The 27,967-nt window shown below is 40.8% G+C and overlaps 1 protein-coding gene across 1 annotated transcript in view; it reads right to left on the reverse strand.

Moving 5' to 3' along the window:
* The window catches only part of KCNMA1 (potassium calcium-activated channel subfamily M alpha 1), a 518,607-nt gene that overhangs the window by 25,967 nt on the left and 464,673 nt on the right, over positions 1 to 27,967 (reverse strand). The window contains 1 exon segment of the mRNA XM_082486073.1: positions 26,328 to 26,520. Coding sequence (XP_082342199.1) covers positions 26,328 to 26,520 — 193 coding nt within the window.

Consider the following 27,967-nt stretch of genomic DNA (forward strand, 5'->3'; position numbering starts at 1 on the left):
TGGTTTTAGATTGTCTTTCTAAGGGATTTATGGTTCTTTTCCAGTGATAACTATCATCACTTTTAAACTCTCCCTAAACAAGACAAACAATAATGACCACTAGGTCTGGACTTCTTGATTTAATGGGATTTTAATTTTGACATTCCGTTCATTTCTCCCTATGTTTTGTCTATATCACATATAGAATATATAGGTAATAACATTAGAATCACTGCGAAGAGAGACTGACTTAGCCCTCCAGAAGGTACTAGTATGAATTTTGTTCTGACTATCACATGAAAGTTAGAAACAACATGAGGATTGTAAAGACAGGGTAAGTAAAAAGGGAGTGAAAAGGCTGTGAAGAAATTCCTTAGGAGAAAAGAAGCAGATGTAGTATCTTCAACAGGGTTGCAAGACAAAAACATCGCCATAGGCAAACCTAAGACAGTAAAGCAATTCTATTCAATATTACCAGCGCATACAAAATCTTTAGAAAGCGGATTTCTTAGAGACAATTGGAAATGTTGGCAATGTTAACAGTCGGTCATTTAATACTACTCGTTGTGCTGAAACTAATTGGATAAGACCGGCATGGTGACAGTGAGTTGCATTCCCAACCGGTATCGGTTTGCAGAGGTTTCCTTGTGTCTGGCACTGTGACCGATAGCCGTATTGGCTCTTTGAATGCTCACTTCTGCTTGGCAGAGCCTAGGATTTCTCAGACTCGCAAAGTCAGTCTCATGGAGTTCCGTCAGGCACCACCTCATAAGTTAGAGGTTACCCGGACATTCTCACAACAGCAGGAAAACTGAAGTGGGACTCCAAAGGGAGGGAATGCTGTCTGAGGACAGGTGAGTATTAGTGCGAAACCTCCTTCTGCAGCAGGCTCCGGCGTTTAAGTTTTACATTCTGTTATGCTACAGGAAAGGCTTTTGTCACACTACATTAAAAAAAGCTTAAGTAGCTGTAGACTCCTTGAGCGGTTAAAGTGGCAGGCCCGATTGGGTCCTCTGCAGAGTTACAAATCCGAATGGCAACGGCAAGGCTTTTTACACTCGCTTATCTGAGAGCAGAGAAAACTAATCTTGTTCCCATGCACCCTAGGGGTTGTACTGCTGGGAGCATCCCTAAAGGCCCTGGTTCTCCCTTTTTCCTGAAGGCATTTCTCTCCCCATCTCAAGATGCACTCCCTGAAACATCTTTCAGTGAATCGGGCTCTTCAGATGGCAAGCGCACATCGGTATTTCCCTACCAGCTAGAAGCAAATTGAAGAAAGTTGGCATAACTGCATGTAAATGTGTAAGTCCTTGCCCTCCCTCTACTGCAAAGTGCACACACACAGAGGCACGCACACACACACCCTCTCCATCGAAGGCTATTTGTAGCCACCTCTCTAACCCTTCAAATATTTGTCTTCCTAGGACGGGGTTAGAAGATTGAAGTAAATGTGTCATTTCTGTTAGACATAGACTGTCAGGAGCTCTGTAATTGCACACTGCACACATAGTGCATTCCGTCTGAAATGCAGCAAGCATGTAAAAGGGATTTTGTTTTCTCCTTGAATGAAAAATAGACTCATGCCTTAACGTTTTTCATCCTACGGTCTTGGAAGACGTGAGAAATATCTGCTACCTTAACTTAATTTTCTTGTCTGCGCTTAATTCAGACACTTCTAAAAATCTACTTTTAAAAATACAACAATTTTGGAATACTTTCAGGAAAGGAAAATTGGAGTGCTTGGGAATTTTGTGTGCCTATGTTTGGAGTCACAAGGCATCGTACACGTTCAGGCCACATTCCTGCTCCCAAGTCACAACGTAAATTCTATAGGCAGGCTCTCTATTTTTTTCCTCCAGAAGAGAGAGAAGAAAAAAAAAAAAAAAGTGCAGAAAAACTAACCTGCTTTATCAGAACTTTCATTTAAAGGCATGAAAAACTACAAGTGACAGCTGTGCAGATTCAGTGAATGTGACATTTCTGAATTTCTTCAACTTGACAAGTAAACACCTTAAATCGGTAATGCTATATGCATAATACATGACCGGTATTTTGACATCCATCATCAAATGCTGACTTGAGAAAATACAGGTTTGTACGTCAAGGAATAGCACCCATAAAGCAGGGAGAAATTCAGGTCACAGGGTATTAGGAAAACTCTATTTCATTACAGAAGCTGAAACAAGCTAAGGCATCAGATTTAAGATCCATTTTCAGCTGTGAAAAGATTCAATTCCTCTGCACAGAGCATTCATTTAGAAATGACATGCTTTCCTCACAGCCTCTTTTCATTTTCCTTTTCATATTCCATTTTCTCCTTCAGTCCCCAAACCTTGTTCCATTAACGCTCATAAAAATCGTAAACCAGAGCTGATAGTTGTGATCTTCTTATAACCACAGTGTCTCCTTGTTCAACAAACAACTGAGGGAGCTGTGGCTACAATTGCTTAACAGGATCAACCTCTAGAAGTAAAATTCACATGGCCCGTGCAAGCCGAGCACGGTCCCTGCGTAAGGAAACACAGTCACAGTGGGGGGCTTCTGGAGAAAGGAATTCTCTTTGCCAAGAGTTAGGAGGTAAGGTGCAGCACAGTTGTATCAGCTCCTGCAGCCGCTGCATCCGACACTAAAATGCTGTACTGGGCGAGTGATTGCCTTTGCATCACTTGATTTTTGGTTTTCTTTGTCTTTTGTTTTATTTGTTTGGGTTTCTTTATTTTTTTTCTCTCTTCATTCATTAAACTCTCTTTACCTCAACACACGAGTTTTTTTCTCACTTTAGCCCTTCTGCTTCTCTCCCCCATCCCATCGGGGAGAAGTGAGCAAGAGACTGGGTAGGGGCTTAGTTGCCAGCCAGGGTCAACCCTCCACCATTGGTTATAGTGATAACCACCACAACATCAAAGTGAGGAAACAGCTTGGACTTCAACAGGAGGTAGCAAGCCCCTGTCCCTCTCTGAAACAAGACGCTCCCGAACAGTGGATTAAATATATCATGCCTCAGAGGAACACAGGCTCTGGGTTCCTGATGCGCTCAAAATCAGTGAGGACTGGCAGTTGGGAGTTACTGCTTCCCTCCCTCTTTGAGAGACAGGGACTACCGTGCCCTAACTCAGCTACCTGCTCTGAAGGAGTTTGAGCCTCCTGCAGCTCTCTGCAGAAAGCAGCTGGTTCAGCATCTTGGTTCTGTGCAAAGAAATATTTCCCAGCTCCCTCTGGGACACTACTGCTCACAAAAGTAGGTGAAACAACCAAACAATTGGATTAGCGGCAAGATCCTACCTCTTTAAGATGTTCCCATCTTTGTGGAAGGAGAACCCCAAGAGAACTTTCTCCCTACAGGGAGGCAAGCTCTTTTTCCCAAGACTTACTGGGGATTTCCCAAGAGTTACCGAGCTGTCCTGCTCAGAGCTCAGCAGGGACGGTTGGCTACAAGCCCTCCTTATCTCTTACAAAATCCCACCTACAAAGTGATGAGCAGTACTGGGCTTCTGTGAGGCCTGTGCCTCCTGAGCCAGGCTGATCCATGGTCAGGAACTCAGAGGGACACTAACTGTGGCTCAGCAGTAACATGTAGGTATTCTGGGAGCCACAGTGGCACTGTGATGAAGTTCAAAATTAAGGAAAGCTGGCACGGCTTCACAGTGACTTCTGCTCACCGAAAGCACCAGCAATAATTATAGTTTGCGCTGCTTACGTGCTGTTTGGAGCAACTGGCCTGATGGCCAGGTGATCTGCTGATTGTGCTGGCCATAAATCACTGGGGTTTGTTCCTGTGCAGTTCACTTGACTGAGTAATGTCCCATGAAATGCAGGAAGGTTTGCTCTACGCAGCAGTAAACATATCCTTTTGAGTTTGCTGAGGGGCCGGGTAAAGGTTTACTGGGATTTTAATGCAGAAACAAATTTGGCTCTTGGATGTGCGCTACTTCTGTTCCATTGACTTCACTGAGACCCAGATGGGCATATTCTCAAATCAGATTTTTATGTTACATTTATAAAGTATCTTCTGTTCCAAAGGATTATAATGGATCCTTTATGATCCTCTTCCCCTTCCCCCCTGCCCCCTTCCTCTTTGCCTCCCTTTCCTTTCAAAGACGTATGTTTTCCTAAACTGGAACTCTATGCAGGCAGAATGCAGTTTCCCAAACTGAAAATCCACTTGGCAGACCTAAAGGTTGTGGCCTTGTCATTAAAGTGCCATGTAAATTGATAGTGGCCTTTAAATAACGCTATTCTAGGGAAAGGTGCCATGGGATTCACTGGTTAACGTACGCACTAAAGTCCTCAAAAATTTAATTTTAAAAGCATACATACTATTAACTAGCTCTGGCTCATCTGAGAAGCATGAAACAACAATCATATTTTGAGCATATATGAATAACACACAGGTGGTGAACTGCCAAACACGCCCCCGACAAGTTATCATGCAGAATGATGGCATAAGGACTTTCATTAAGCAGAGCTAGACAAAAAGAAATAATTCTCTTACAAAAGGACCTCACAGTTATATCCCTTTGCTACTGTTTGCTGACAATGTCCATTAATATTCCAGTGAATTCAATTGAATGATAGACTATACCTGTTATTCTCCGAAGTACAGCCACTTGGGTGTACCTGGAAAGTTCAGCAGCAGTCATGCAGCTAAAGAGCTGCTGACATTCATGGGAATCTGTTACAGCCATTCAATTTAGAAACAATTCTAGCTTCAATGTCCCATGTGGTCTGAGACAGAGAGCAGTAGTTTGGCCTCAGAACCTGGAAATCCTAAATTCCCATTTCAGTTCTGACTTTTACTGTAATTTGTGCCTGAAGATCTAATAACCTCTTGGAGATTATCTCCAAAGCTTGGACAAAGGAGAGGAATGTGGGAGAGCAGATGTGACTGCGTAAGCCCCCAGCTCTCTCAGAGGCTGCAGCATCTTCAGAGATGGTCTGGGCCCAAACACAGGCCAAGCTAAATCTACAGAGAGTGGAAGGTGAAGAAGGATAGCTTTCTCAATTGTAACAACCCTCTAATGCTTTGGGACCGGAACAAGCCCTGGAGCACCGAACGCTGAGAGACACTGTTAGAGAGAACAAGCTGCCATCTTCCTCCCAAAGAAGTGCTCTTCTCTGACATCTGCTCATTCCCATACCGTGAAATTACAGAAACCTATGGTGAAAACGTCCAAATCAAAGCTCTAATGAAAGCATAGTGGGATCAATGCTAGCTTCTGCTCCCCAAAGCGTGAGAACCGTTCCTGGGGCAGTTAGCGGTCCCACGTGCTGAAAGTGTAAAGGATTTATAGGTCTCCCCGTTCTTGTGCTGCTCCAGCAAGGCAGGAGTAAGCGGTAAAAACAAAGACCAGGAGAAGGATTGGTGTTTTATCATCTTGAGATCTAGCATTGAATTCCACATTGTTTCCATTTTCAATTGTGAACAGCATAGTACGTTAGAAACAGCATTATATTTTAAGCATAGTGCAGAATCATGTATAACTTAGAGGGGTTTATTGAGAGGTACCAATATGAGTCTTTTCCCAGTTTGTCATTTTGAGTTTCGCTATCAAACACACACAGAAAATCAAGACAAAGTCCATCTGAAACTGCCTGGGGTTTATTTCCCAAAATCCAAGCCCAAGTCATAACTCTGCTGAGGTTCACCGTAAGCTTATGCAACCCAAAGCTACCAAAACAAGTGGGCTTTCTTTGCTGCTGCTTTGCAGATCACAGTCTTGATGTTCTCTCCTTGCAGTTTTGCTCACTTTATGTGAGATAATATGTAGTTACTAGCCATAGGACTTCCCTCTATAAAGTAAATATTCCTGGCCAGTATTAGTCTGACAACAACTTCTCACTCTCAGTGGAATCAAGAACAATTTTAGTGAATTTATTTTTATATTTGGTAAAGGGAAAACAAAATTAAATTTCCTTTTTTTGAGTCTTCATCCTTATTTTTTTCAGTCTATAGCAATTTTGTAAAGGTCTAAGCAAGCTTTTGCCTAGGTTACTGATTTCTTTGGCCTGACATATCCTATTTGGGGTGATTTTGGCCAAGGTTGAACTAGAATTCCTGCTATGCCATGCAGCCATCTTGGTTTATACACATCTGTCTTGAGAACATAAAACGTACTCCAGGAGTACAGCAGTGACTTCTTATTCAGTCTCTAGCGCATAGACAAACAATTCTGAAAGTGTAAAACCCAAAAAATAACTCCTTATTTTTTAAAGCACTGTATGGCACAGAGAAGAGTAAATCACAGAACCCTACAAGGGCCATGAAGACAGGCATAATGGTTACAGCCAAGCAAACCAGGATAATTGCTTGGGGCTTTTAGGCTATCAAGAAGGGAAATTAAATATTAAACTGAGACACTCTGCAGGTTCTCCATTGTGCAACAAGAAGGGACAGGCCATCAGGAGTTTATTGCCTGATAGTTAGCACCATCTTGTAGCTGTCTTTAAGCATCTATTTTCTAAGCCATCTCCAGAAACAAAGGAATGATCGGGTAATTCTCTAATTGAAAACACCGAGGACAACACACAGTAAAACACAAAGGACTTCTCAAACGCAGAGGAAAACGGTTTTCAAACTACTTCACACTTACCCTATTGCTTGGGATGCGTTCACATTAATTTTACGCTATGTTTTTACAAACAGGTCAGAGAATATTTTAATGCCTTCCAATATACCAGGCGCTTTGGATTTGTTAAATTCTTGTTTTGTTTTGGAATTGTAATGGCATCTTTGGTTTTCCACCCTACTTTTCCCCCACTTCCTCTATTGTCACAAACCTGCTTTTCCAAAGCCTGCTCCTGTTGGGAAAAAATTCAGTTGTCTCACGTTGTTCTAGTGGAGGTTTATCTCTCGGTGGGAAGTGACTATTCATTCATTCTGGTGGATTGCACCTCTAGGCACAGCACCCACTCCTCCTACTACTGTCCAGGTGCTAGAGTAGTTTGGCCACTTCTCACAGACTTTTTTTTTCTTTGCTTTTTCTTATTTTGTTCAGAAATAACCACTAAAACTATGCAAATGTTTGGAAAGAGAGAGAAGAAATAGTAACATGTGTTCATTCAGCAATTATTGCGGAATACACTTTAATTCATAATAATATCAAAATTATAATTCCTGTGGTTTTTAGCCACTTTCATCGCAAACATAATTTTCGAATTGTCCCTACTCTCCATTTATGGTTTAATAGTTTTCTACACTAGGCACTTCTAGGGTCCGAAGTTGGTAGCATCTAAGTGTGGCTCAGGTTTGCAGCCAAAAGATTTTAGTATGAAATTATGCCAAATTCTTTTCAGCCTAATCATTAATCAGCCTTGCATATTTAGACCTCAGGCAAAAATAAATAAATATGCTGACTAAAACTTATCAAATAAATTAAGCTATATTACCTAGTTCAGAGAGACAGGTATTCAATAACTACAAATGAAATGGAAAGCTCACCATTAAAAATGATATATCGGCATGTTAGGCGAGACACTACATTATGTCATTATATCCTACATTCTATCAAATAAAGTAAATTTTTCCTCAGTGAAAAAGGAAGAGCAAAGCCAGATGTTATAGCAAGCCATCAATACAAATATTTTGATAAATAAAATTAACAATGCTGTCCAACACATGATTGGCAACTACCGAAACATAAATTAAACAAATTTCCCATTGCTGCTTATGGGAAAATTATGCAGATTAGAATTTGATTAGGTTTATATCATGAGACTCAATTTGGACTTTTAATCTATTAAGCTCCAATAAATGAGGCGTCTGAATAGCTCCCCTGAGCAGCAACAGTAATAACCACAGCAGTCATTTTTTGCTATACGTATTCCAACAATTTCTTTAGCAGATGATTCCACGTCTTTAAGTACAATTACTTTGCAACTTCTACAAAAATTTCAGGTGTATGCAGTGAGGAAATGGATCCATACAAAACACTTAAACAGACATTCTGTGATAATCAACATCTGTCACTCTGTTCTGGCAATATTGTTTTTCCATCAACTTGGACTGACTTACAGTCGACTTCATGGTCTGTGTGGGCTAAATAGTGCCAGCAGACTTGTAAATTACTCAAGCTGGAACTGAGCTGGAAACCTATGGTAAAATGTCGTTAAGTTCTCTGTAGACTGGGTCAAAACCAAAATCCCACATTCACGGCTGTCTTAGGGATCAAAGGTTTAACTGTGAAGGCTAAAGCCTCATTTTATCAAAGAAATCTGAGCCGGATTCCCAGAGCCGAGCTCCGAAACAAGACCACCTCTAATTTATCTGGCAGGTACGCTCCACAGGCCTCCTGCACATTTCCTGCAGTCTAATCTGTTTGCAAGTATCCAAAAGCTCTTCTCCCCTCTTACTCCATCATATTGTAAAAAAGCAACTCTTGGCCAAGCCTGCCGACTAGAGAGGTTACTAGATATTGGGCCTATGCCCCATCCTGCCAGATTTCACCAAATCCTGTCACAACTTTTTATTGGACGGGTTGTCATAAAAGCACATAGTCAAGTGACAGTATGCAGGTGATTCCCAAAGATTAAATTTGGAGTTTACTTCAGGGCTTAATTAAATGCTCAGAGTAAAGGAATGTGGATTTTGTGTTCATGTGTGAATATGTTTTTTAAAGAGAGGCTTAAGAGAATTTCCTTCTGGCATTCACGCTTTCAGCATACCACTACAGAGCTTCTCAGCAAGCCAAAATTTTTTTACCAGAACTCCACACTGAACATCATACATAGGGGAAAAAAAATCAGTGTCATGCTCTTTGTCTTTCAAATACTGCCTTCTGTAACACAGACAACTTCAGAGTAGCATGTCTATTAAAGACATCTTAGTAGATACCATGTATGAAAATTAATATTGAGCCGTTCCGAATTATGCCAGCCTGCACAACACTAACCCAACCAACTTTTCCACAGACAGCCCAATAAATCACTTGCACCCAGGTGCAGCTACCACTCTGGGGAGTGATAATCACTAAGGAGTATTTGCATATTTCTTCAAACAAAACCCTCCTGATCCAAACAGGATTACTACACCCCTGCTGTGGTTTAATCTGAACCTTGCAAATAACGTATGGTGCCCCATTTGAAATAGAAATAAGGAAATTCCATCCAAGGGTTTGGAGTGTATTTTCACAACACGCACATCATCCCATCAGCACAATTATCTGCACTTCAGAATCATGGGTATTACTGGCCAGGATGAAAACCATCCCTGCCATGCACAATGAAGTAACAGGAAGGTAAGTACCTCCAGAAAGTACCTCCATTAAAAGAAATGTCCACCCTCTGATTCTGAAAGTTCACAGGAATGGCTAACGCATCAAACCAGCCTTGTGCTCTGTTCAGCTTGTAGTACTATCCCTGTTTTATCTGTCACGTATACATTATACCGCATTCTATTCCAGCTTCAATATAGGTCTACCAAATACTAAAAAAAGTTTGGGAATCTCTGCTCCAACCAGTACAGGATCCAGAATCAAGAAGACAGAAAGCAACTTATGCCTCTGATAGCCATGCTGGGGGGAAGAATACGCAAAGCATACAGTCATCAGTGTAAATAACCACCTAATTTCCTCAAATGTATCAAGAAAAAAGGAAAAGCATGGACAAAACCAGTGAGGTACTCCACGCAGTTAAGAAAAAGTGAACTTTCCATTGCTAAGTTTGTGCTATTTTGGCTTACAGTCTTTCCCCTCTTCAGTCAATATTAATCTTAGAAAGAAAAGTAACCAATTATTATGATAGAATGACCCGTATTAATTTATTAGAGTTTTTTGTTAAAATCTTTAAGGGTTTTGCCTGCCTTGCATAGTTCAAATGCCTTTATATTTAAAGAAGAACCACCAGAAGTGTCTCTACACCAGCTCCGTATTTATTTATATGGGATCCAAAACTCATTACATTAGCAACAAAGCTGGTAAAGACAATGATAACAGTAAAATGTAATGTGGTATTCTTTAAGTAGGGAAAATTAAGTGGCAGCCATAAAATATGTGCCATGGTATATGCTTAGTACACTCATACTGAAAACTTCCAGCAAACAGGTGCTGTTTTTTTTCTAGTTTTCAGCATTATATTGACTATTTGCTGTTACTCACACATCTAAATAGTAGTGCTAGATTTAAAAATGGCATAACCTTTACAAACACTTAAACAACACATTAACTTTCCCATCCATTATTATTTACTGGAGTGTTAACTGAGTTGATAAAAAGATACAATATTTACTTCTTTGTTTGAATTTCATTAGTGCCAATACCAGTGGAAATAGCTGTCCTTTCAACTAGGGGTTTTGTAGCATTTCTGAGAGTCTTTAGTCTGTTTCTTGTTATTTGATAGGATTCTGAGAATAAACATTCAAGTTGCAATGTGGATTTTTGTAGGTAGTGAGGTAGTTTAAGAAGTTTGAATCTGTGGCTTTGGGCAGGGCCAGTCTGAAATATAAATCTGCAGGTAAATTTTAAGGCCTATTTACATCTGACACCGCAAAGTACATTGCCATAAAATACAAAAAATCAAGATATATTCCAAATTTTAAGAAGCGCCCTCTTTGTCTATCTAATTCAGTCTATAGCTGTCTCACTCACAGTGGAAGATGTCTCCAGACAGAGTTTACACTGCACTCAAGATCTGAATTGAAGATTTAATTGAACAGGAGATAATAATCAAATTCTCAAATGTTGAGAAACCTGGAAGACACAAAGGCAAGGTTGCGCTCCTTGAGCAAGTAAACAGAATCGCTTCCCTCTCTTGCAAGGAGAGCATTTTGAAATATGCATCACAAGATACTTTGCATAAGCACTTCCCCACCTTCTTCTCCTGACAGAATTTCCATTGCTTATCAAAGGGTAGCTCCTGCTTTGACTTATATGAGGGAAGTCCTATGAAGAAACGAGTCAAGAGAGTACTAGCCTTGGAGAAAAAGCCCAGGAAGGAATTGCTGTCCCCTGCCTCTCTTCACCGATCAGCAAGGGAGAGCAGAGAGATCTTCAATCCCCAGTCCACCCTCTCATGAACACCTGGAAGGAAACACTCTAGGTCCTTTCCCACACTCCTAGCTATCAACTTGGTCTCTACTGTTAGACAAGAAAAAAAATTATGATAATTCTTCCCTTTCATGAATTTTCAGTCTCACACTAGGATCATCACCACCTAATAATGAAATTTAAAAACAAAAAGCCTGCAATTTTCATTACTTTTTAGTAAAATTACAGTAGGCACTAGATACTAAAAATAAACAAGAGGAGTTGAGAATGGAAACATTACACGCCACATGTCTGGCTAAGAAAATGTTGTAAATAAGACTTCAAATCCATGTTTAAAAACTCCATAAATTTCATACTTCAAGAATCCTGTTCCAAGATTTTGTAGCAAAATCCCTTTTTTATGAACTTTAAAGAATACCTGGTAGCAAGGGGCAGGCAATGAAATCAACTAGGATGTAATAGAGCATCTGAGATGTATCTGTTTGCTTCACCACATTTATTAAACTGGAAACAGCAAGCTTGCTAAAACGGAGTTGTATGCAAAAATCTTTTTGATATTTGTCCTCAAAGAAAGAGTTCACTGAACGTTATTTTAAGCAGCTCATCAAACACCGATTTCAACCGCAGGTAGATTAGATAAATCCATTCAATAGGGATTCTTTTACATAGCTGAACTTCTTTCTGAGAAGTCTGAAGTTACTGTTCTAGGAAGACATCGTAGAATGGGAACAATTCACAAATTATTGAGGATTTACAACAGATATCGTTTCTAAAATACACATCTTAATATGCTAAACAGAACAGTCCAAGTACCTTTTCTGAATTTAATTTTGGTTACAGCATAAACTGTTTTTGAGCAAGCTCACACTTGTGACTAATGGAACATTTGTTCTTAAGAACATCTCCTATAACTGTAGCGTTATTAATCCAATCCATCTGTCCTCAAACAAACGAGAAACAATTCCACCAACATTTTCTCAGCCCCCACATGACACTGTCTGATTTCAGTGAAATTCCTCTTCTTTGTTTTTAGAGGAGGAGTTATTGCAAAAATGCCTAGCTATCTTTGCCCTCTCTTGGAGACTCATTCTAAATCACCAGCAGACATGAACTTAGCAGTTAAAGGAAATCATAGAATCATAGAATGGTTTAGGTTGGAAATGACCTTGAAGATCATCACGTTCCAACCCCCCTGCCATAGGCAGGGACACCTCCCACTAGACCAGGTTGCCCAAGGCCACGTCCAGCCTGGCCTTGAACACCTCCAGGGATGGGGCCTCAACAACCTCTCTGGGCAACCTGTTCCAGTGCCTCACCACCCTCAAAGTGAAAAACTTCTTCCTAATGTTTAATCTGAACCTGCCCTCTTCCAGTTTAATGCCATTCCTCTTCGTCGTATCGCTACATGCCCGAGTAAAAAGTCCTTCCCCAGCTCTCCTCCAGGCTGAACAGCCCCAACTCTTTCAGCCTCTCCTCATAGGAGAGGTGCTCCAGCCCTCAGATCATCCTTGTGGCTCTCCTCTGGACACGCTCCAGCAGGGACAGGTCCTTCTTATGTTGGGGACTCCAGAGCTGGAGGCAGTACTCCAGGTGGGGTCTCACGAGAGTGGAGTAGAGGGGCAGAATCACCTCCTTTGACGTGCTGGCCACACTTCTGATGCAGCCCAGGACACGGTTGGCCTTCTGGGCTGCAATCACACATTGCTGGCTCATGTTGAGCTTTTCGTCAATCAGCACCCGGGATTGCCCCGACCCGCATGTAAGACCTTGCACTTGGCCTTGTTGAACTGCATGAGGTTGGCTTTGGCCCACCTCTCCAGCCTGTCCGGGTCCTGCTGGATGGCATCCCTCCCCTCCAGCGTGTCTGCCTCGCCCAACAGCTTGGTATCATCGGCAAACTTGCTGAGGGTGCACTCAACCCACTGTCTGTGTTGCCGACAAAGATGTTGAACACTACAGGTCCCAGTACCGACCCCTGAGGAACACCACTCGTCACTGCTCTCCACTTGGACATTGAGCCATTGACTGCAACTCTTTGAGCGTGATCGTCCAGCCAGTTCTTTATCCACTGAGTGGTCCATTTGTCGAATCCATGTCTCTTCAATTTAGAGACCAGGATATCGTGTGGGACAGTGTCAAATGCTTTGCACAAGTCCAAGTTGGTCTTCCCTTGTCTGCTGCCACTGTAACCCCTTCGTAGAAGGCCACCAAATTTGTCAGGCATGACTTGCCCTTGGTGAAGCCATGCTGGCTGTCACCAATCACCTCCTTGTTTTCTACATGCCTCAGCAGAGTTTCCAGGAGGATCTGCTCCATGATCTCGCCAGGCACAGAGGTGAGACTGACTGGCCTATAGTTCCCTGGGTCTTTCTTGTTTCCCTTTTTGAAAATAGGGGTTATGTTTCCCCTTTTCCAGTAGGCAGGAACCTCGCCAGACAGCCACGACTTCTCAAATATAATGGCTAGTGGTGTAGCAACTTGATCTGCCAGTTCCCTCAGGACCCACAGATATATCTCATCAGGTCCCATGGACTTGTGCACCTTCAGGTTCCTCAGGTGGTCTTGCACTTGATCTTCACCTACAGTGGGCGGTTCTCCATTTTCCCAGTCCTCGCCTTTGCATTCTGCATCATGGGCAGTGTGGCTGCAGTCCTTGCCAGTGAAGACTGAGGCAAAAAAGTCATTGAGTACCTCATCTCTCTCTCTGGCCTGGGTAACCAGTTCTTGCGTTTCCTTCCGGAGAGGGCCCACAGTTTCTCTAATCTTTCTTTTATCGCTGACATACTTAAAGAAGGATCTTTTGTTTGTCTGAATGTCCCTGGCCAGATTTAGTTCTATCCGGGCTTTAGCTTGTCTAACCTGATCCCTGGCTGCTCGAATGATTCCTCTGTATTTCTCCCAGTCTACCCACCCCTGTTTCCACTCCCTATAGGCCTCCTTTTTCCTTTTGGTCATGTCCAGGAGCTCCTTATTCATCCCTGCAGGCCTCCTGGCTTTTCTGCCTGCCTTCCTCTTTGTAGGGATGCATCGCTCCTGAGCTTGGAGGAGGCGGTCCTTGAATATTAACCAACTTTCTTGGGCCCCCTTCCCTCCATTGCTTCATCCCATGGCACCATACCAAGCAGATTCTTCAAGAGGCCAAAGTCAGCTCTCCCAAAGTCAAAGGTGGTCAGCCTGCTGCGTACCTTCCTCGCTGCCTCGAGGATCTCAAATTCGACCATTTCATGGTCACTACAGCCCAGACTACCCTTGAGTTTGACCCTGTCTACCAGCCCCTCCTTGTTGGTAAGAACAAGGTCCAGCATAGCTCCTCTCCTCGTTGGCTCCTCAACCACTTGGAGAAGGAAGTTGTCCCCAATGCAATCCAAGAACCTCCTGGATTGCCTATACCTGGCTGTGTTACCCTTCCAACAGATGTCGGGGTGGTTGAAATAACCCATGAGAACCAGGGTCTGTGAATGAGATGCCACCCCTATCTGTCTATAGAGGGCTTCATCCACTCGGTCTTCTTGGTCAGGTGGCCTGTAGCAGACTCCCACTGTAATGTTCCCTGCTCCCAATTTCGCTGTAATCCTGACCCATAGGCTCTCAGTTGGCTCTTTATCCATCCCTAGGCTGAGCCCCATGTATTCCAGCTGCTCGTTAACATATAAGGCAACACCGCCTCCTCGTTTCCCTTGCCTGTCTCTCCTGAAGAGCCTGTAGCCTTCCACAGCAACACACCAGTCATAGGAGTCATCCTAACAAGTTTCTACGATGTCAATGAGATGGTAGCCTTGGAGGCGTGCTCACATCTCTAGCTCCTCCTGTTTGTTCCACATGCTCCGTGCATTTGCATAGAGACACTTCAGCCGTGTCTTCGTTGAGGCTGACTTGACTGGAACAGCAGTAGTTACTTTGTGTTGCTCTCCAGGCATCATTCCTTTGCCGTGTATTAATGGTGCCTTCCCATTGGCTCCTGTTGGTCCAGGAGCTCCTGGCTCACCTACGTAAGACTTAGAGCATGCTGCAGTGTAGCCAGCACATTTTGGAGTGAATGGCTGCAGGCCCTCACCAGCACTCCGTTCCTTTCCTTGGTACAATATCCCTTGGCTGGTCACAGGCAAACCCGATAATACCCTCTTTCCCCGTTGAATCTAGTTTAAAGCCCTGTTAATGAGCCCTGCTAATTTTTGGGCAAAGCCCTTCTCCCCCTTTGAGTGAGCCAACCCCCATCTGCTGCTAGCAGGCCTGGTGCCACATAGGCCATTCTATTGTTAAAAAACCTATGCTGTTGTAAAAAAGTCCTATGAGGACATCCAATCACATTGTAATCCTGTCTATGCATTTAAGCAAAAGCTCTGTAAAGTCAAACTCGTAGAAAATATATACGCTGTTACATTGTAGAGATACTTTGCTTCTCGTTACTAACCAGTAATCATGCTCTTGTATTAATATTAAGAGTATTTGACAATTAAAGTTGAATACAGAATTTAAACCGGCAACTAAACCTCAAATCAATATGAAAGGTCCAATTTCAATTATACTTCCTTAGTATCTACTTTAAAGCTCTAAGGAAAGCTTGTGAAAGGTCAGGGATTCCTATGACATTACAGAAATTTTACACAATCTTAACCTCGTATCCAAATAAGTAGGTGCAAAAATTCCACGTAACCATAATCTTATTGGGGTGTATTGAATAAAAACAAATCACAATATCTAGTCAAGAACAAAGTGTATCCGTCTTCCTTCAATAAAAAGTCCTACCATACCATCTGCAAAATTCATTGATTGACTCTTTCAGGTTTGGTTTGTTCAGATGTGAAAACAAAAAGCTGCAAAAATACATTAGGAGCACACCAGTATTGATTCTTAAATGAAGGCAGTACCCCAGTTCAGCCTGCATATCCAACTCTGCAGACGCTGAAAGGTTTGGAAGGTTCTTGATAACCAGAAGCTACCAATTTTTAGAGACTGCCTATTATGGAAAGTCTGGCCTGCCTCAAATTGAACCATGTCAAACTTAAAAAGCAACAGGTCTGTCTTGATAAAAGAATGCCAAGTATTTTGTAAGCTTTACCCTAAAGCTATCGAAGTTCTGCAGCTCAGCAGCAGGTGTTAGATTCCGCTCTTCTACAATGGATACCACAGACTGGGATTGAACCGGAAAGAACGAAGAACTAAAGTCTAGCTTTCTCCTCTAACGTTATTGGACTGGTGGAATCTGCTGGATATTGATGCCTTGTATCTCTTCCACTAAAGCTAAAAGAGTGAAATTGATCTCTGAATTCCTGTATGTCCTTTAAAAAAACCCAAGGACCTTTATGAACATAAATAACCATTTATTAAACAAACAGTATGTACCGAAGCAAAGAAAGATACCAGAATTACGCTCATGAGGCTGCCTGCTATGGTATATAACTTTCAAACTATCTTGTAATCCTGTAATATATTATCTATATGTTCCATTTTCTTGAAGTTATCTTCATAATCAAGATGCTATCACAAGTATCGTGGGCATTGGAACTATTTTTAATTTTCATTTAAAGAGCAATTAAAGAAAGACAATGGATACACAAGATAATAAAGTAAGTGATTAGCAGCATGCAAATGACATAGGCTTAATGATAATACCCTGTTCTATTCTCCAAAGGGCCTGTCGAGAGAAACCCTTCCTACATGTGGTTGTGCAGCTAATGTGCCTCAGCCTACAATTACAACATTGCTGACACCATTAACCACTGAAACAACATCACTTCATGAAATCCTTGTTGTCTCATTAAAATGCAAAGGGTCAGGTAATTTCCCAGCATTGTGTGTCTACTTTTGTTGTGGGTAATTAGCAAGCATTACCCAGCCTGGACTCCTGCTGGGAAATAGAGAATCTGTGAAATATTAAAAAGAATTTTTTTTTTTTAATTTGATGGGAATTTGAAAGATTCACAATTATAATCTCAACACACCTTTCTATTCAAGGAGCTATGAAATAAAGACCTTTCATACATTTAATGTCACAAGATTATATGGTTGGTTATTCTAGAAACTAAACTTCAAATTTTAAAAATATTACTCTTGTATAATTGGATCTAGATACGTGTCTCCTTCTGCAATTAAGAACTTAAAAAATACAGAGACAGAGAAGCAAAACACCTTACAGTTTCTTCAAGACTTAAAGAACAAACAGTTTCTTCAAAAATACTTTTTTTTTTTTTTAAAGTTAAGACACAGAGAGTGATGTAGTACATTCTAATACCCATGTTCCCTTTCTTCTTGCTAATTGAAGTCCCATATCATCATTTAAAGCAATCTCGATAGCATTCACTATTGGCTCACATCTTGTCAGGGAGCAGAATGGTCCCTTACTCTTTAAATGGAAGTTTTGGAACATAAAACACATTCCAATAAAAGTGAACAGAAAATTATGAATTCATTAAACTACTTTGGTATCTTGTGCTATATATAATATTTATATTCCAACTACTGTAAAATATGCTTTAATATCTTTAGGCAACTATAAGGACTTAAATATTTATAAAATGGCTAAAGATAAAGTATGGCTCTCTTATTCCTACATACAGATGATGTAAGGCATGCAATCAAAGACAATAACACTTTCAACCCATTTGTCATCTTAAAGGAGCCTTTCAACTTCAGATCCCTGGTGTGCAATCTACATAAGAGTTGTTGCCTACATAGGCAACTCCAGAGGAGTTTGCTCCTTAAAAACTACCAAGAGTGCTATACTTCACATAAAACAGGGTTTTCTGAAAATGGAGACAAAACTATAAATTTGCAGGCAAAACAGCTCCAAGTGGGGCTTCAAAATACTGCTGTATTTATCTCTGGGACATCTGGGAACAGGAAGCATTTTGATTTAATATTTCATAACATCGAGGCAATTGCTTCCTTGCCTGGTGTATAATTAATGCTCATAAAAAGAGCAGGGTTTTCTTATTCCTCAGCATCAGAAATGCACAAAATAGTACACCTTCATAATAGGGGGTTGCTTTCAAGATGTCGAACAGCAAATAATAATAAAATAGAGTCACCATGAATTTATAACAGTCTTGGGAGGGTTAAATATATTTATAGCTTAAGTGTGAAATCACGTGCTTGATGTACTGCACTATCTCCTTTGCCCGGTTTTATCTTTCTCTGGCGAAGCAGAAGGTGTCTTGAAAGCAGAGGAGAAAGAGGCAATTGTGAAAGCTTTAAGGTATTTGGGCCGGGACCTCGCAGCATTTCTCAAAGTCAGGGAAATTGTATCAAAGGAACGTGTCTCTCCAGCCGTTCCCCAATACTTCTTTAGCTTATAAGCAGCACAAATGAAACCCTCTTTTCTTAATAGTTTTTCTCTCTTCCTAGGAAAACTTTGAGAGAGACGGCAAACTGTTCTCCATGCGCGTAAGTTCGGGCAGCTAATGTTAGCGTCCAGCTGCAAGGAAAAGACAAGAACTCAAACCGTGCTGGTGGGAACTTTTCTCTGAAGGGTTTCTTGTGAAGGCTGGGAGGCTGCAAGGTCTCGTTTGACAGAAGGGAATGACTCCTGACATAGATGGCTTCTATAGCACAGGATACAAAGCTAAGTGAACAGCCTCTCTCCCACCCAGCCTCTTTAGTTTATTTAAACCCAAATCTTGCAAAGACTTGCACATAGTCTAACTTTACACAGGTGGATGGTTTCATTGAAGTCAGAGAGATTTATTAACCTGTATAACACTGAGTACATAACTTAAGTTTTGGAACAAGCAAGGCATCAGACTGTAAACTTGCCAGGGCAAAGGCCATATTTTATTCTTGTATATATCAGGACTATGACAACAAGCTCTTAATCCCATCTAGAGCTCCAGCGTGCTACCATAAAATAAATAACAGCTATCAGCTGATCCATCTGGTTCAGCAGGATAAGAAATTATGTGCGCATTGCAAAAAGGTAGTACTGAGTTATTTATTACGGTGACCTAATCTTCAAAAATTGGAGGTTTTTTGTGAGCAAATGGCGATGTGGGACATGTGCTAGAAAGTTAGGATACCCTTATCTCATTTTTCAGTTATTAACTTCATTACTCAGGATGGTGAGCCTCTGTTTTGAAAAATAATAATGAAACTGAACTGCAACAAACATTTCCAAATTCAGTTAGTTAGACAATAAGCACCCAACCAAGTACAAAATTTTGTTAATTGGATTATTATTATTTTTGTCATTTACGCCAACTGATGCTGGCAAAAATACAAGGAGCGTTCAGAAACACACAGCATAAAAACATCCTTCATCAGGTGGAACCCCTACACTAAACTATCAGTCCTGACAAACCAGTAACCCCGACGCCAACGCAAAAGACTTGCCATTTTTGCAAATGTGACTGGTAGGAGTGATATAGTCTAGGAGAAAATTTTTCAAAACATCTACATGATTTAGGAAATTATGAACTATCTTTAAGAATAACAAGCATTCTGCAGCCTAAATTACATTGATTTGCAAAGACACACAGGAATCTAAGTGTTTAAAAGATTAAAGTTAGTGTCATAGCTCACATAGACACTTTAAAAAATTACCCCAAATCTTTCACTTTTTGCCAGCACTATTCATTTATTTATTTTTAATATTACATCTACATTTAATATTCTACATTTACTTATATGCTTTCCTAAGGAGGTTAAGTAACTCCTTAAACTCTGAAATTATTTAGCTGGCTTAAGTAGAGTTTGATTTTCTGTATTTGAAAGTAAGGCTCTTTATTTCTACATTTTCATTCAATATAACAAATTAAACAGAGGGAACAGCGCTGGGTTTGCCTTAACAGCCTAAAAAGTAACTGCATCTATGCTTATCAAACCCTATATTCGGAAATCTTCACTTTAAAACTTTATCTTATGACTATAAAATAAGAGAAATAAGATTCAACATTCACCAAAAAGCCCTCCTTCAGGAATAAAACTATTGTTTTGAACTTATTGAAAACATCTCTAACAGCACTACAATACAGTTATCTCTGAAAGTGACACAAAACCTTTGCTAACCAAGCATTTCAGACAGTATTTATCCTTTCCCCTTGCTTAAGAATTTTCTCTCATTTCCAATCCCGATAATATTATTGTTGTTCTCTCTTTTTTGCTAACATTTCAGAGATAAAACAATCAAGAATTCTTGGTTGGTAGAGGTGAAAAAGAATATATTACCTGCGAACACAATGGAATGCAGATCTCAAATTTGTTTTAACGGGAAATTTCTTGCAGCAGATTATGAGACTAAGTCCATCAAAAATTGCAATAATTTAAAAAGTAATCTACATGTGGTGAAATGAATCTAATGAAACTCAGTGGCTAATTGCTTTTGTCCTTTCAGTCAAAGTTTAAGCCAGCTTCAACAGAAGGTGATGATGAAGCCACAAGTGATTTTTAAAGGAACTGGATCAAATGAAACTAAAATTGTACGAGGTTATTTTAGCTTGTGTAATCTGTTACACTTGATAGCCAGTGTGCAAAATTCTGAGTATGTTTACTTGATTTTATAGGATTTTCCCCAGAAGAATCCTGCCATGATGTACGAGACCTATTACCCAGGAGTTCATCTCCTCTTTATTTTTTTCTCTTTATTCTTTCTTGTTGGAGGATCTATTACAGAACTGTAAATGGAGGCCTTAAAGAGATCTCTCATGTGTTGAAATAGTGTTCCTAGGGAAAATTCTCATAAGTTGAAGTCATTCAGAAAACAGCTGCAATTGTTACTATGCTGAAATACATCTACCCTGCCGTACTGTGATCTGTCTTGTAATGTCCATAGAAAAAATGTTCCTCTACCGCCTCCCTTTTCTGTACTTTAGACCTGCTTGGAGCCATAAGATCGCTTTTCTTTATTGTTTAGTAAGTGTTTTTTAATGAAATGTACTGCTTTTATTATGCAGGACTCAAAATAAGATCTAAATCACTATCCAGTAAAAGAAAATTATTGAGTTGGATATCTAAAGTTACTACCCAGAGGCTACTCTGGTACAGTATTTATAAATCCCTAAACAGTTAAGTATAATTGTCTTTCTGGTTTTTGGGAAGAAAGCCAAATAGCAGTTTTAGTTACAACCGAAGAAAAATATTTTGTGTTGGGCCCTGTTCATCTGGTGGGTAAAACAACAAGTAAAATTCCCACAATGTAAGACTCTGAAAGAAAATACAAGAAACACGAAAAACTAAATGGGAACAGTCAATAGATGCTACTTGAAGAAGAAAGGATGGAAAGGCCAACAGAATGAGGGAAAGGAGAATTACTGGAGCTGTCCCAACATAACTGCAAAGGCATAGCCCATCCCGGACTCAATCTTCCGGGGTGCTTTGGAAAAATGTTATGGCTGGGGACCACAAACGCTTAACATGGATCTAATATTCTTTGGTCTTCTCTCCAAGACACTTCTTGATAAAATAATCTTATCTTATATTTGAGGGGATGGAATGAGAATCAGGAATGATCAAGGGACAATCAAAACAAATCTCCAGTACCTCAGAGTGACTTTTTTTCTCCATCACAAACATACCTCTTTACAAACCTTCCTAAGAAGACAGCCAGTCAACATCTGTAAGAGGAACTGAAAGATAAAAACAGGACTTCCCTTGTCACAAATAGAAATCTGAATGAGTTTATGAGTCCTTTTGTGAAGAGGTGGGCCAGGCTCCAGCTTTACTGCATTTTGTATCTCAGAAGCTGAGATATCTTAGTGAAAGCGATGGTTTGCTTGCAGCTCAGTGGGGATACACTTTGGCCTTTCTGTCCTTGGGATCTCGATCTCCCAAAGGCAACAAACCACCCTGATGATTTCCAAAAGCTCATTTTCAGGACATTGAAGTCTGCACCCCTAACCTCTAGCGAGCCTAAGGAGTTGCCCACTCATCTTTGAAAAGTTCAATGCAGACAGCCATGAGAATGCTTTCAACATGAGAGCTTTCAACAACACAGGTCCAATTTGAAAGTTTCTTTTTCTTTTTGAGTAGAATTACACATTTTATTGAAAGGAGACTACCAAATCCTTCCAGAAGAGTTAGAACACTTTTCCTTCTAAGGAAGTCTCCTCGTTTGAGCGACACAGGACTAATTCCTCTTCTAATACTTGGGAAAACTGCACTTTTAGAAGACTCCAGTGTCTGATTTTGTGAAAATATTGACTTTACAGCCAGCTATGGTGTGTGGGTTTCAAGGTCTCAGTGTTTTCAAGTTAGCCAGGTGCAGGGATGAGGAGGAGCGAGACCCGGGCACTTGACCCAAGTTGGCCAACAGGATTATTTCATACCATCAACATCACATTCACTATAAATTAGAAAGTTTGCTGCAAAGTTCTGTCTCTCCCTTCATGGCTGCCATCCTGAGAACTTCGTGCCCTGGTGCCGGAGCCCTGAGGCCTTCCCTTCCTCCTGAAGCCGTACCGCTCGCAGTGTCCAACACTTGCTGTCCACTGCTGGGAGTGCACAGCTTCCTACTGATATAATTGGCTGAGTATAATCTTTGCATATTCTGTATTGGCGTCGGGATCAATATTGGTTCTTTAGTGTGGTTAATGTTGATTATCTAATCTTAATCTATTAAATATGTTTATACTTCAGCTCCTGGGTTTCCTTGTTTTTCCCAATTCCTCTTCCCGGGTGGGGAGGGGTCATCGGGTGATAGAATGATTGTCTAAATGACAAAAAATCGTTATGGGTCTCTCAAACCATAACAGGAAGGCACCTTGTTTCCATTCACAGCTCTGTGTAGTCATGCGTTTAGTCGTATGTTGCTAGACAGCTGATAATGAACATAGATTTGACAACTTAGTTTACTATCATCTGCTCTGGGTACTCCAGGGTCCTTTGTAGCTCTGGTCTGGAATAATTCTTTTTTTTTCTTCTTCAGGAGGTCAAGGCAGAGCACTCCGGTTGGTTAAGTTGCAGTTCTGGCAGGATCAGTTAGAACTCAAGGCAGGCAGACCAGAGGACAAAAGCGTTGTCGCACTACTTATAGAGGGTCCAGATAATTAGCGCTGCCTAGTCCAAAAGCCTGGGAATATTTTAACACCATAAGGAGACACTAGCAAGTCTTTGTTCCTGCAAGAGATCAGCTCTATGCGTATTAAGTTCATCTCAATCTAGTAATGAAAAAAATCCTTTGTTGATATAAATCAGATTAATTCAGTAGACTTTCTTTCAGCACTTAAATTATTAATCCATTGGGAATTGGTGGCCCTCTTGTTACAGAACTTTCCCTATCAGGAAACCTTGCTGTCCACCCTCCTGTTCCTTCCTTCTACAAGGCCTTTCCTCTCAGACTGCATCTGGGTTCAGTTGTTGGTGCAATGCTGTGTCCCTCGTTGGAAAGGACAAGTTTGGATGAAAAATGGAAAGATCTTTGTGCATTCAATAACCTTTCAATTAAATGACTGTAATTTTTTCTTTTTCAGAGGCGTAAACATAAATTATATATAAGGTTTTCATATGAGATTCCACTGCTTAGCGACTACAAAATTATACCAGCTTATTACTTAGAATAGCAAGGGTAAGATTACACTGTTAATTCCCTCAGAAAAATCTCGCAGCTTAGCCCATATGTTTCTCGGGCTGTCCATATATTTTGTTTTGTTTCATCTCTTTTCAAACCCTGTCACAGGTCAACTGACTCTTCCACAGACCCAGATTTTCTAATGTCAGTGTTTCCTGTGATCAGTAATAGGAGTCACATAAAAGAACAGCATAGAACACTCTTTCAAGGGATGCTGTTGGTGAGGAAGGTCTTAAGTCAAAATCATACATTCAGATCTAGAAAAATTCAGATTGGCAATACTTAAGGTTTGTAACAGCTAACGTGTTAAGGATAAGTAAGTACGTCAAATAATGCACAAATATTTAAGCAAAAGTAAAACGACAACTGGCTCTGCAAATAAAGGTACTTAATTGCCAGGAAGGAGCTGTGAGGTGGTTCTAGTATGCTGCTTGTTGACCAGCAAAAGCTGAAGCACCTGGTTTGTATAATTGCCATGAGAGCTGTGTCCACCGTACGTTAAAGCTGCATTTCACAGACAAAAATGTCACATTGGATATAACTTCCAGTAAAGTTTGTGCTATCTGTTGATCTAATTGCTTCTGACAGTCTAACCATTGTATTCAAGGTCTTTCAAAAAAATTTACTCTACTGAAAGCAATGCAACCAATTCAGGAGCAGTGGATACCATAAGCAGAGGATTTACTGGGAAGATAATTATTTTATGAAGCAACTGGTTTTAGAAGAACCCCTCCCAAGTCAGAGCTCCCAACTAAAATAGGATGCTGGCCACCCGCCTTATGTTATGCCCTGTTTCCCCAGAAAAACTAGAGAGTCATCTTTTTTATTACACGCAGACTGATATTTACCTGAAGAAACGTCCAAAATTTCTAAGTATGTGCTAACCTATTGTGCCTCTGCTTCTCTGCATCAGCAGCATTGAATAGGGCTGAGAGGATTTGGACCATAGCCCCAGTCTACATGTCCTGACCAAGAGGGGCTATGCTGTATCAGCAACCTGGATAACACAGAATCATCGAACAATTCAGGCCAGGAGGACAACAGAGGGTCTCCAGTCTGAATTCCTGCTCAAAGCAGGGTCAGCTATGAGGTCAGATCGGGTTCTTCAGGGCTTTATGCAGCCACGTCTTGAATACCTCCGAGGATGGAGAGTAAAAAATGACAGGTGTTCATGAGGTGCACAAGACTGTTACGGTGCTAGGTTTTTCCATCCTCATTCAGAGGTGGTCTAAGATCCAGTGTACTCCCAGGGGTAAAATACAACAGCCAAGTGTTGGAAATACCACCAACCTCTGAGCAAAAGCAGGAGAAGGAAATTCGCTCAGACTGCCCGTGCTCAAGAATAGGAAGGAATGGAGGAAAGGGGTGAGACAAACAGATTCTACTTCTTGATGACTTCAATTACGTGTGTGATAGGTGACAGAGAGACCCACCAAAGAACAGCCAATAGCCTGGCAGTGAAAGTACTCATTTGGTTTTCAGACACAAAATTTCAAATCCCAGGTCTAAATCAGCAAAACAAGGAACCTCCGTGCCCGTGTTCCACTTCTGCAAAGAGTTTCCTAATCGCGACTACAAGTTATCATAGTGTGAGCAAGTCAGTCTCGCAAATTTTAAGGGAAGAACTCTAAAATGTTTGGGGCTGTATTGCTTCCAGACCACAGATTTGAAACTTCAAACACCCGTGGCGAAAAAACACTTCCACCTCTTCTCTAAACCTACATGTTATCCAGAGAGCTATCCAACCTGACTTTGAAAATTTCAAACTTTTAGTTTCCTGGTACAATTTAATTCCAGTATTAAATTGCACAGTTTTATTGCTGATTATAAGACAGAATTTTCCACATTCAAGAAGTTTCCATATTCATGAAGTTACACCACCGCTTCTGATTTTTAGCTTATAATGTCTCTTTCCTGATTAGAGTGTAAAGAGCTAAAACTGAACGTAATCGTAGTTCTCACAGTCCTTGAGGGAAAACTATCTCTAGGTCAGGCTCATGAGGAAATTGCAGACCAAAGCACTATCCTTTCTACACCTACATTTATAGCAGGGCTAGATCCAGAGGGAATATTTACTGCAGCACTTAATAGGTTTATCAAAGGTAGGACTTTGGCTGCATAAGCTGCAAGACCCTTCAGGGATGGGAAGATGATTGTTTTTACACTGACGGTCTTTGCCAGGGTGCTTATGACTGCTTTGCAGCTGCTTTGCACAGGCACTGTTGGTGTAAAATAGCCTTTGGCTACCTATGAATCAGTCCCCTAATCTCAGCGAAGTCTGAAGAATTCTGTTCAATGTCCTTAAATGGGATGAGTACGTGCCAAGCCATGGGAAGAAATCAGCTTTGAGTTAATTCTAAGTGGCTTTTTGAGCAAGAAGGCACAGGAACCGTAAAGACAATTTAGAATTCTTGTTCATTCTATTTTACTTTTCGGCTCGTATTACTCAGTTCTTTTTCTCTCTGGTTGCAATGTGCTTTACATAATAAAGAAATGTTGTTAGACAGAGGCTTCGGGTATTCTGAAGCGAGTATGAGGTGGCTTTGGCTTTGTAACAGCAATTGCCTGGTAAGAGAGCCACAGAGCAGGGCGGGGTGAGAAAGCAATGATTTTATCTGTATTTTTAGGAAAATTTTAAAATGAGAAAAAACGCCAGTTTCACATTCATTCATTCTTCCTTCCGCAAGACGTGCTTTGTGATGTAGCAGAGAAACTACGTGACTGTCCCTTTAAAAGCCATCATACCAATCAGCAGGTTTAACTGTCAAGCAAGTTGATGTAGGGCTCTTTGAATTACTGAGTGAGGGATATTCTTCCTGCCAGGTCCTGTCCCCTGTAGGCACTGCAGAGAAGTATTATAGGGCAGTCCTTACCTTGGGAATTAGCCTGCAAGACCCCAATGCTGTCATCAAACTGCATAGATTTGATGTTGAGTGACGCCAAGATGCATTCCTTGTCCTGCAGCGAAGCATCATCAATATTATTCTGATTGGCTGACAGGATAACGCACATGTCGCAGAGGTTGATGTTGACAGCCCTTAAATCAGCCCGACTTAATGGCGTACCCTTCGGCACAGAGAAAAAACGGGGGGGGGGGCGGGGGGGGGAGGAAAAAAAGAAAAACAAATTAAAGATTGAGAAGGAGCTTTGGGAAATTATTTAACAAGTATCTTTTTTATGCTCTGACATTAAGCTGGTCTAACTATGTGCCAGGGAATAGGAGATGTGTGCTAATCTAAAGGGTAGTTGGTGCTGATGGCAGCATTTTAGGTTCAGTCTCAATACTCAGTCAAGCTATTACTAACAAACAAGAAACAGGAATAATGCCAGCATTCTACATCTCATCGGTGATTTGAAATTGTCTTGATTTAAGTCACTATCATGTGGCAACCTCTGGCTCTCTGAATATAACAAGGGGGGTGTTTTAAATGTCTATTTATCTACTACCGAGTCACAATGGTCTTGGGCAAAAGAATAGCAATTTAAACAGGAAAGCATTATGTGTCCTACACATTTGAGATGCAATCAGGATAAAGCTACTTTTTTCTACCTGAAGCGATACACAAAAAAGGTTAATCCTTTTCAATGCACGTTTTTGGTGCTCCTAGAAGGAAAGGACACTGATCTTCAAAGTTGTGTGATTAAACCCTTGGAAACAGAAACAAGACTTTATCTTAATGGGCACAACTCCTGCAACATTCCCTGCTTCCACAATTCTCAATCAGTGAATACAATAATTAAAATGAAATGTTGTCGTAGTCTGTGGGTTTTTTTCATAGTTAACACAAATGAGACCCGACACTTGACCCATTATGTTTTGTTTAAAGATAACACTTGCTTTTCACATCCAACAGTCCACATCTCTAGTTACAGAATATTAAGTCTATGTCACAGGGGCTGCAAGGTCCAGGAAAAAAAAAAAAAAAAAGATTTTTTATGGAAACTAGGTTCTGCTCTGCTGCCTCACATGGTTTGGTACCCAAAGACCCTAATGATGATGAGGAGACTAAGCTGTCCCCTTGTCACACAGCGACTTTCATAAAACCGAGTCAAGCCCCTACTCTTCCATCTCCTGATCACTCACGGTGAACTCCTGAACTCCACTGAGAATATTCAATGCAAAAGTGAATTTAAAATGCACAAAGTGAAGGCAGAGATCAATTCTTATTCATTGATTGCCACCTAGTTTCAGCTACCAGCCTCACTACTCCACGCTACTTTCATTAATTTGAGGCATGAAACCTTGTGGAAATCAGTATATATCAACCAGATATGATTTAGTTATAAAGTTCTCAAAAGTTAGGATATGATTATTCCTGCCACCTCAGTTCTGCCCTCTGTATCTGTACTGTGCACCAAGTGAAGCAGGATTCCTGTGGGGAAAAATAATATGCAATCATGTAATTAATTAAAGGCTTACTCCTAATGATTTTATGCAAAGGGACAGAATGAAGGCTGCCTGAGGATATTTAAAAATGGCATTTGCCTACTTTTTAAGAGTTTACGCAGTAGC

The sequence above is a fragment of the Vanellus vanellus genome, assembly GCF_965231255.1.
Source record: "Vanellus vanellus genome assembly, chromosome: 7".
NCBI classification, from domain to species: domain Eukaryota; kingdom Metazoa; phylum Chordata; class Aves; order Charadriiformes; family Charadriidae; genus Vanellus; species Vanellus vanellus.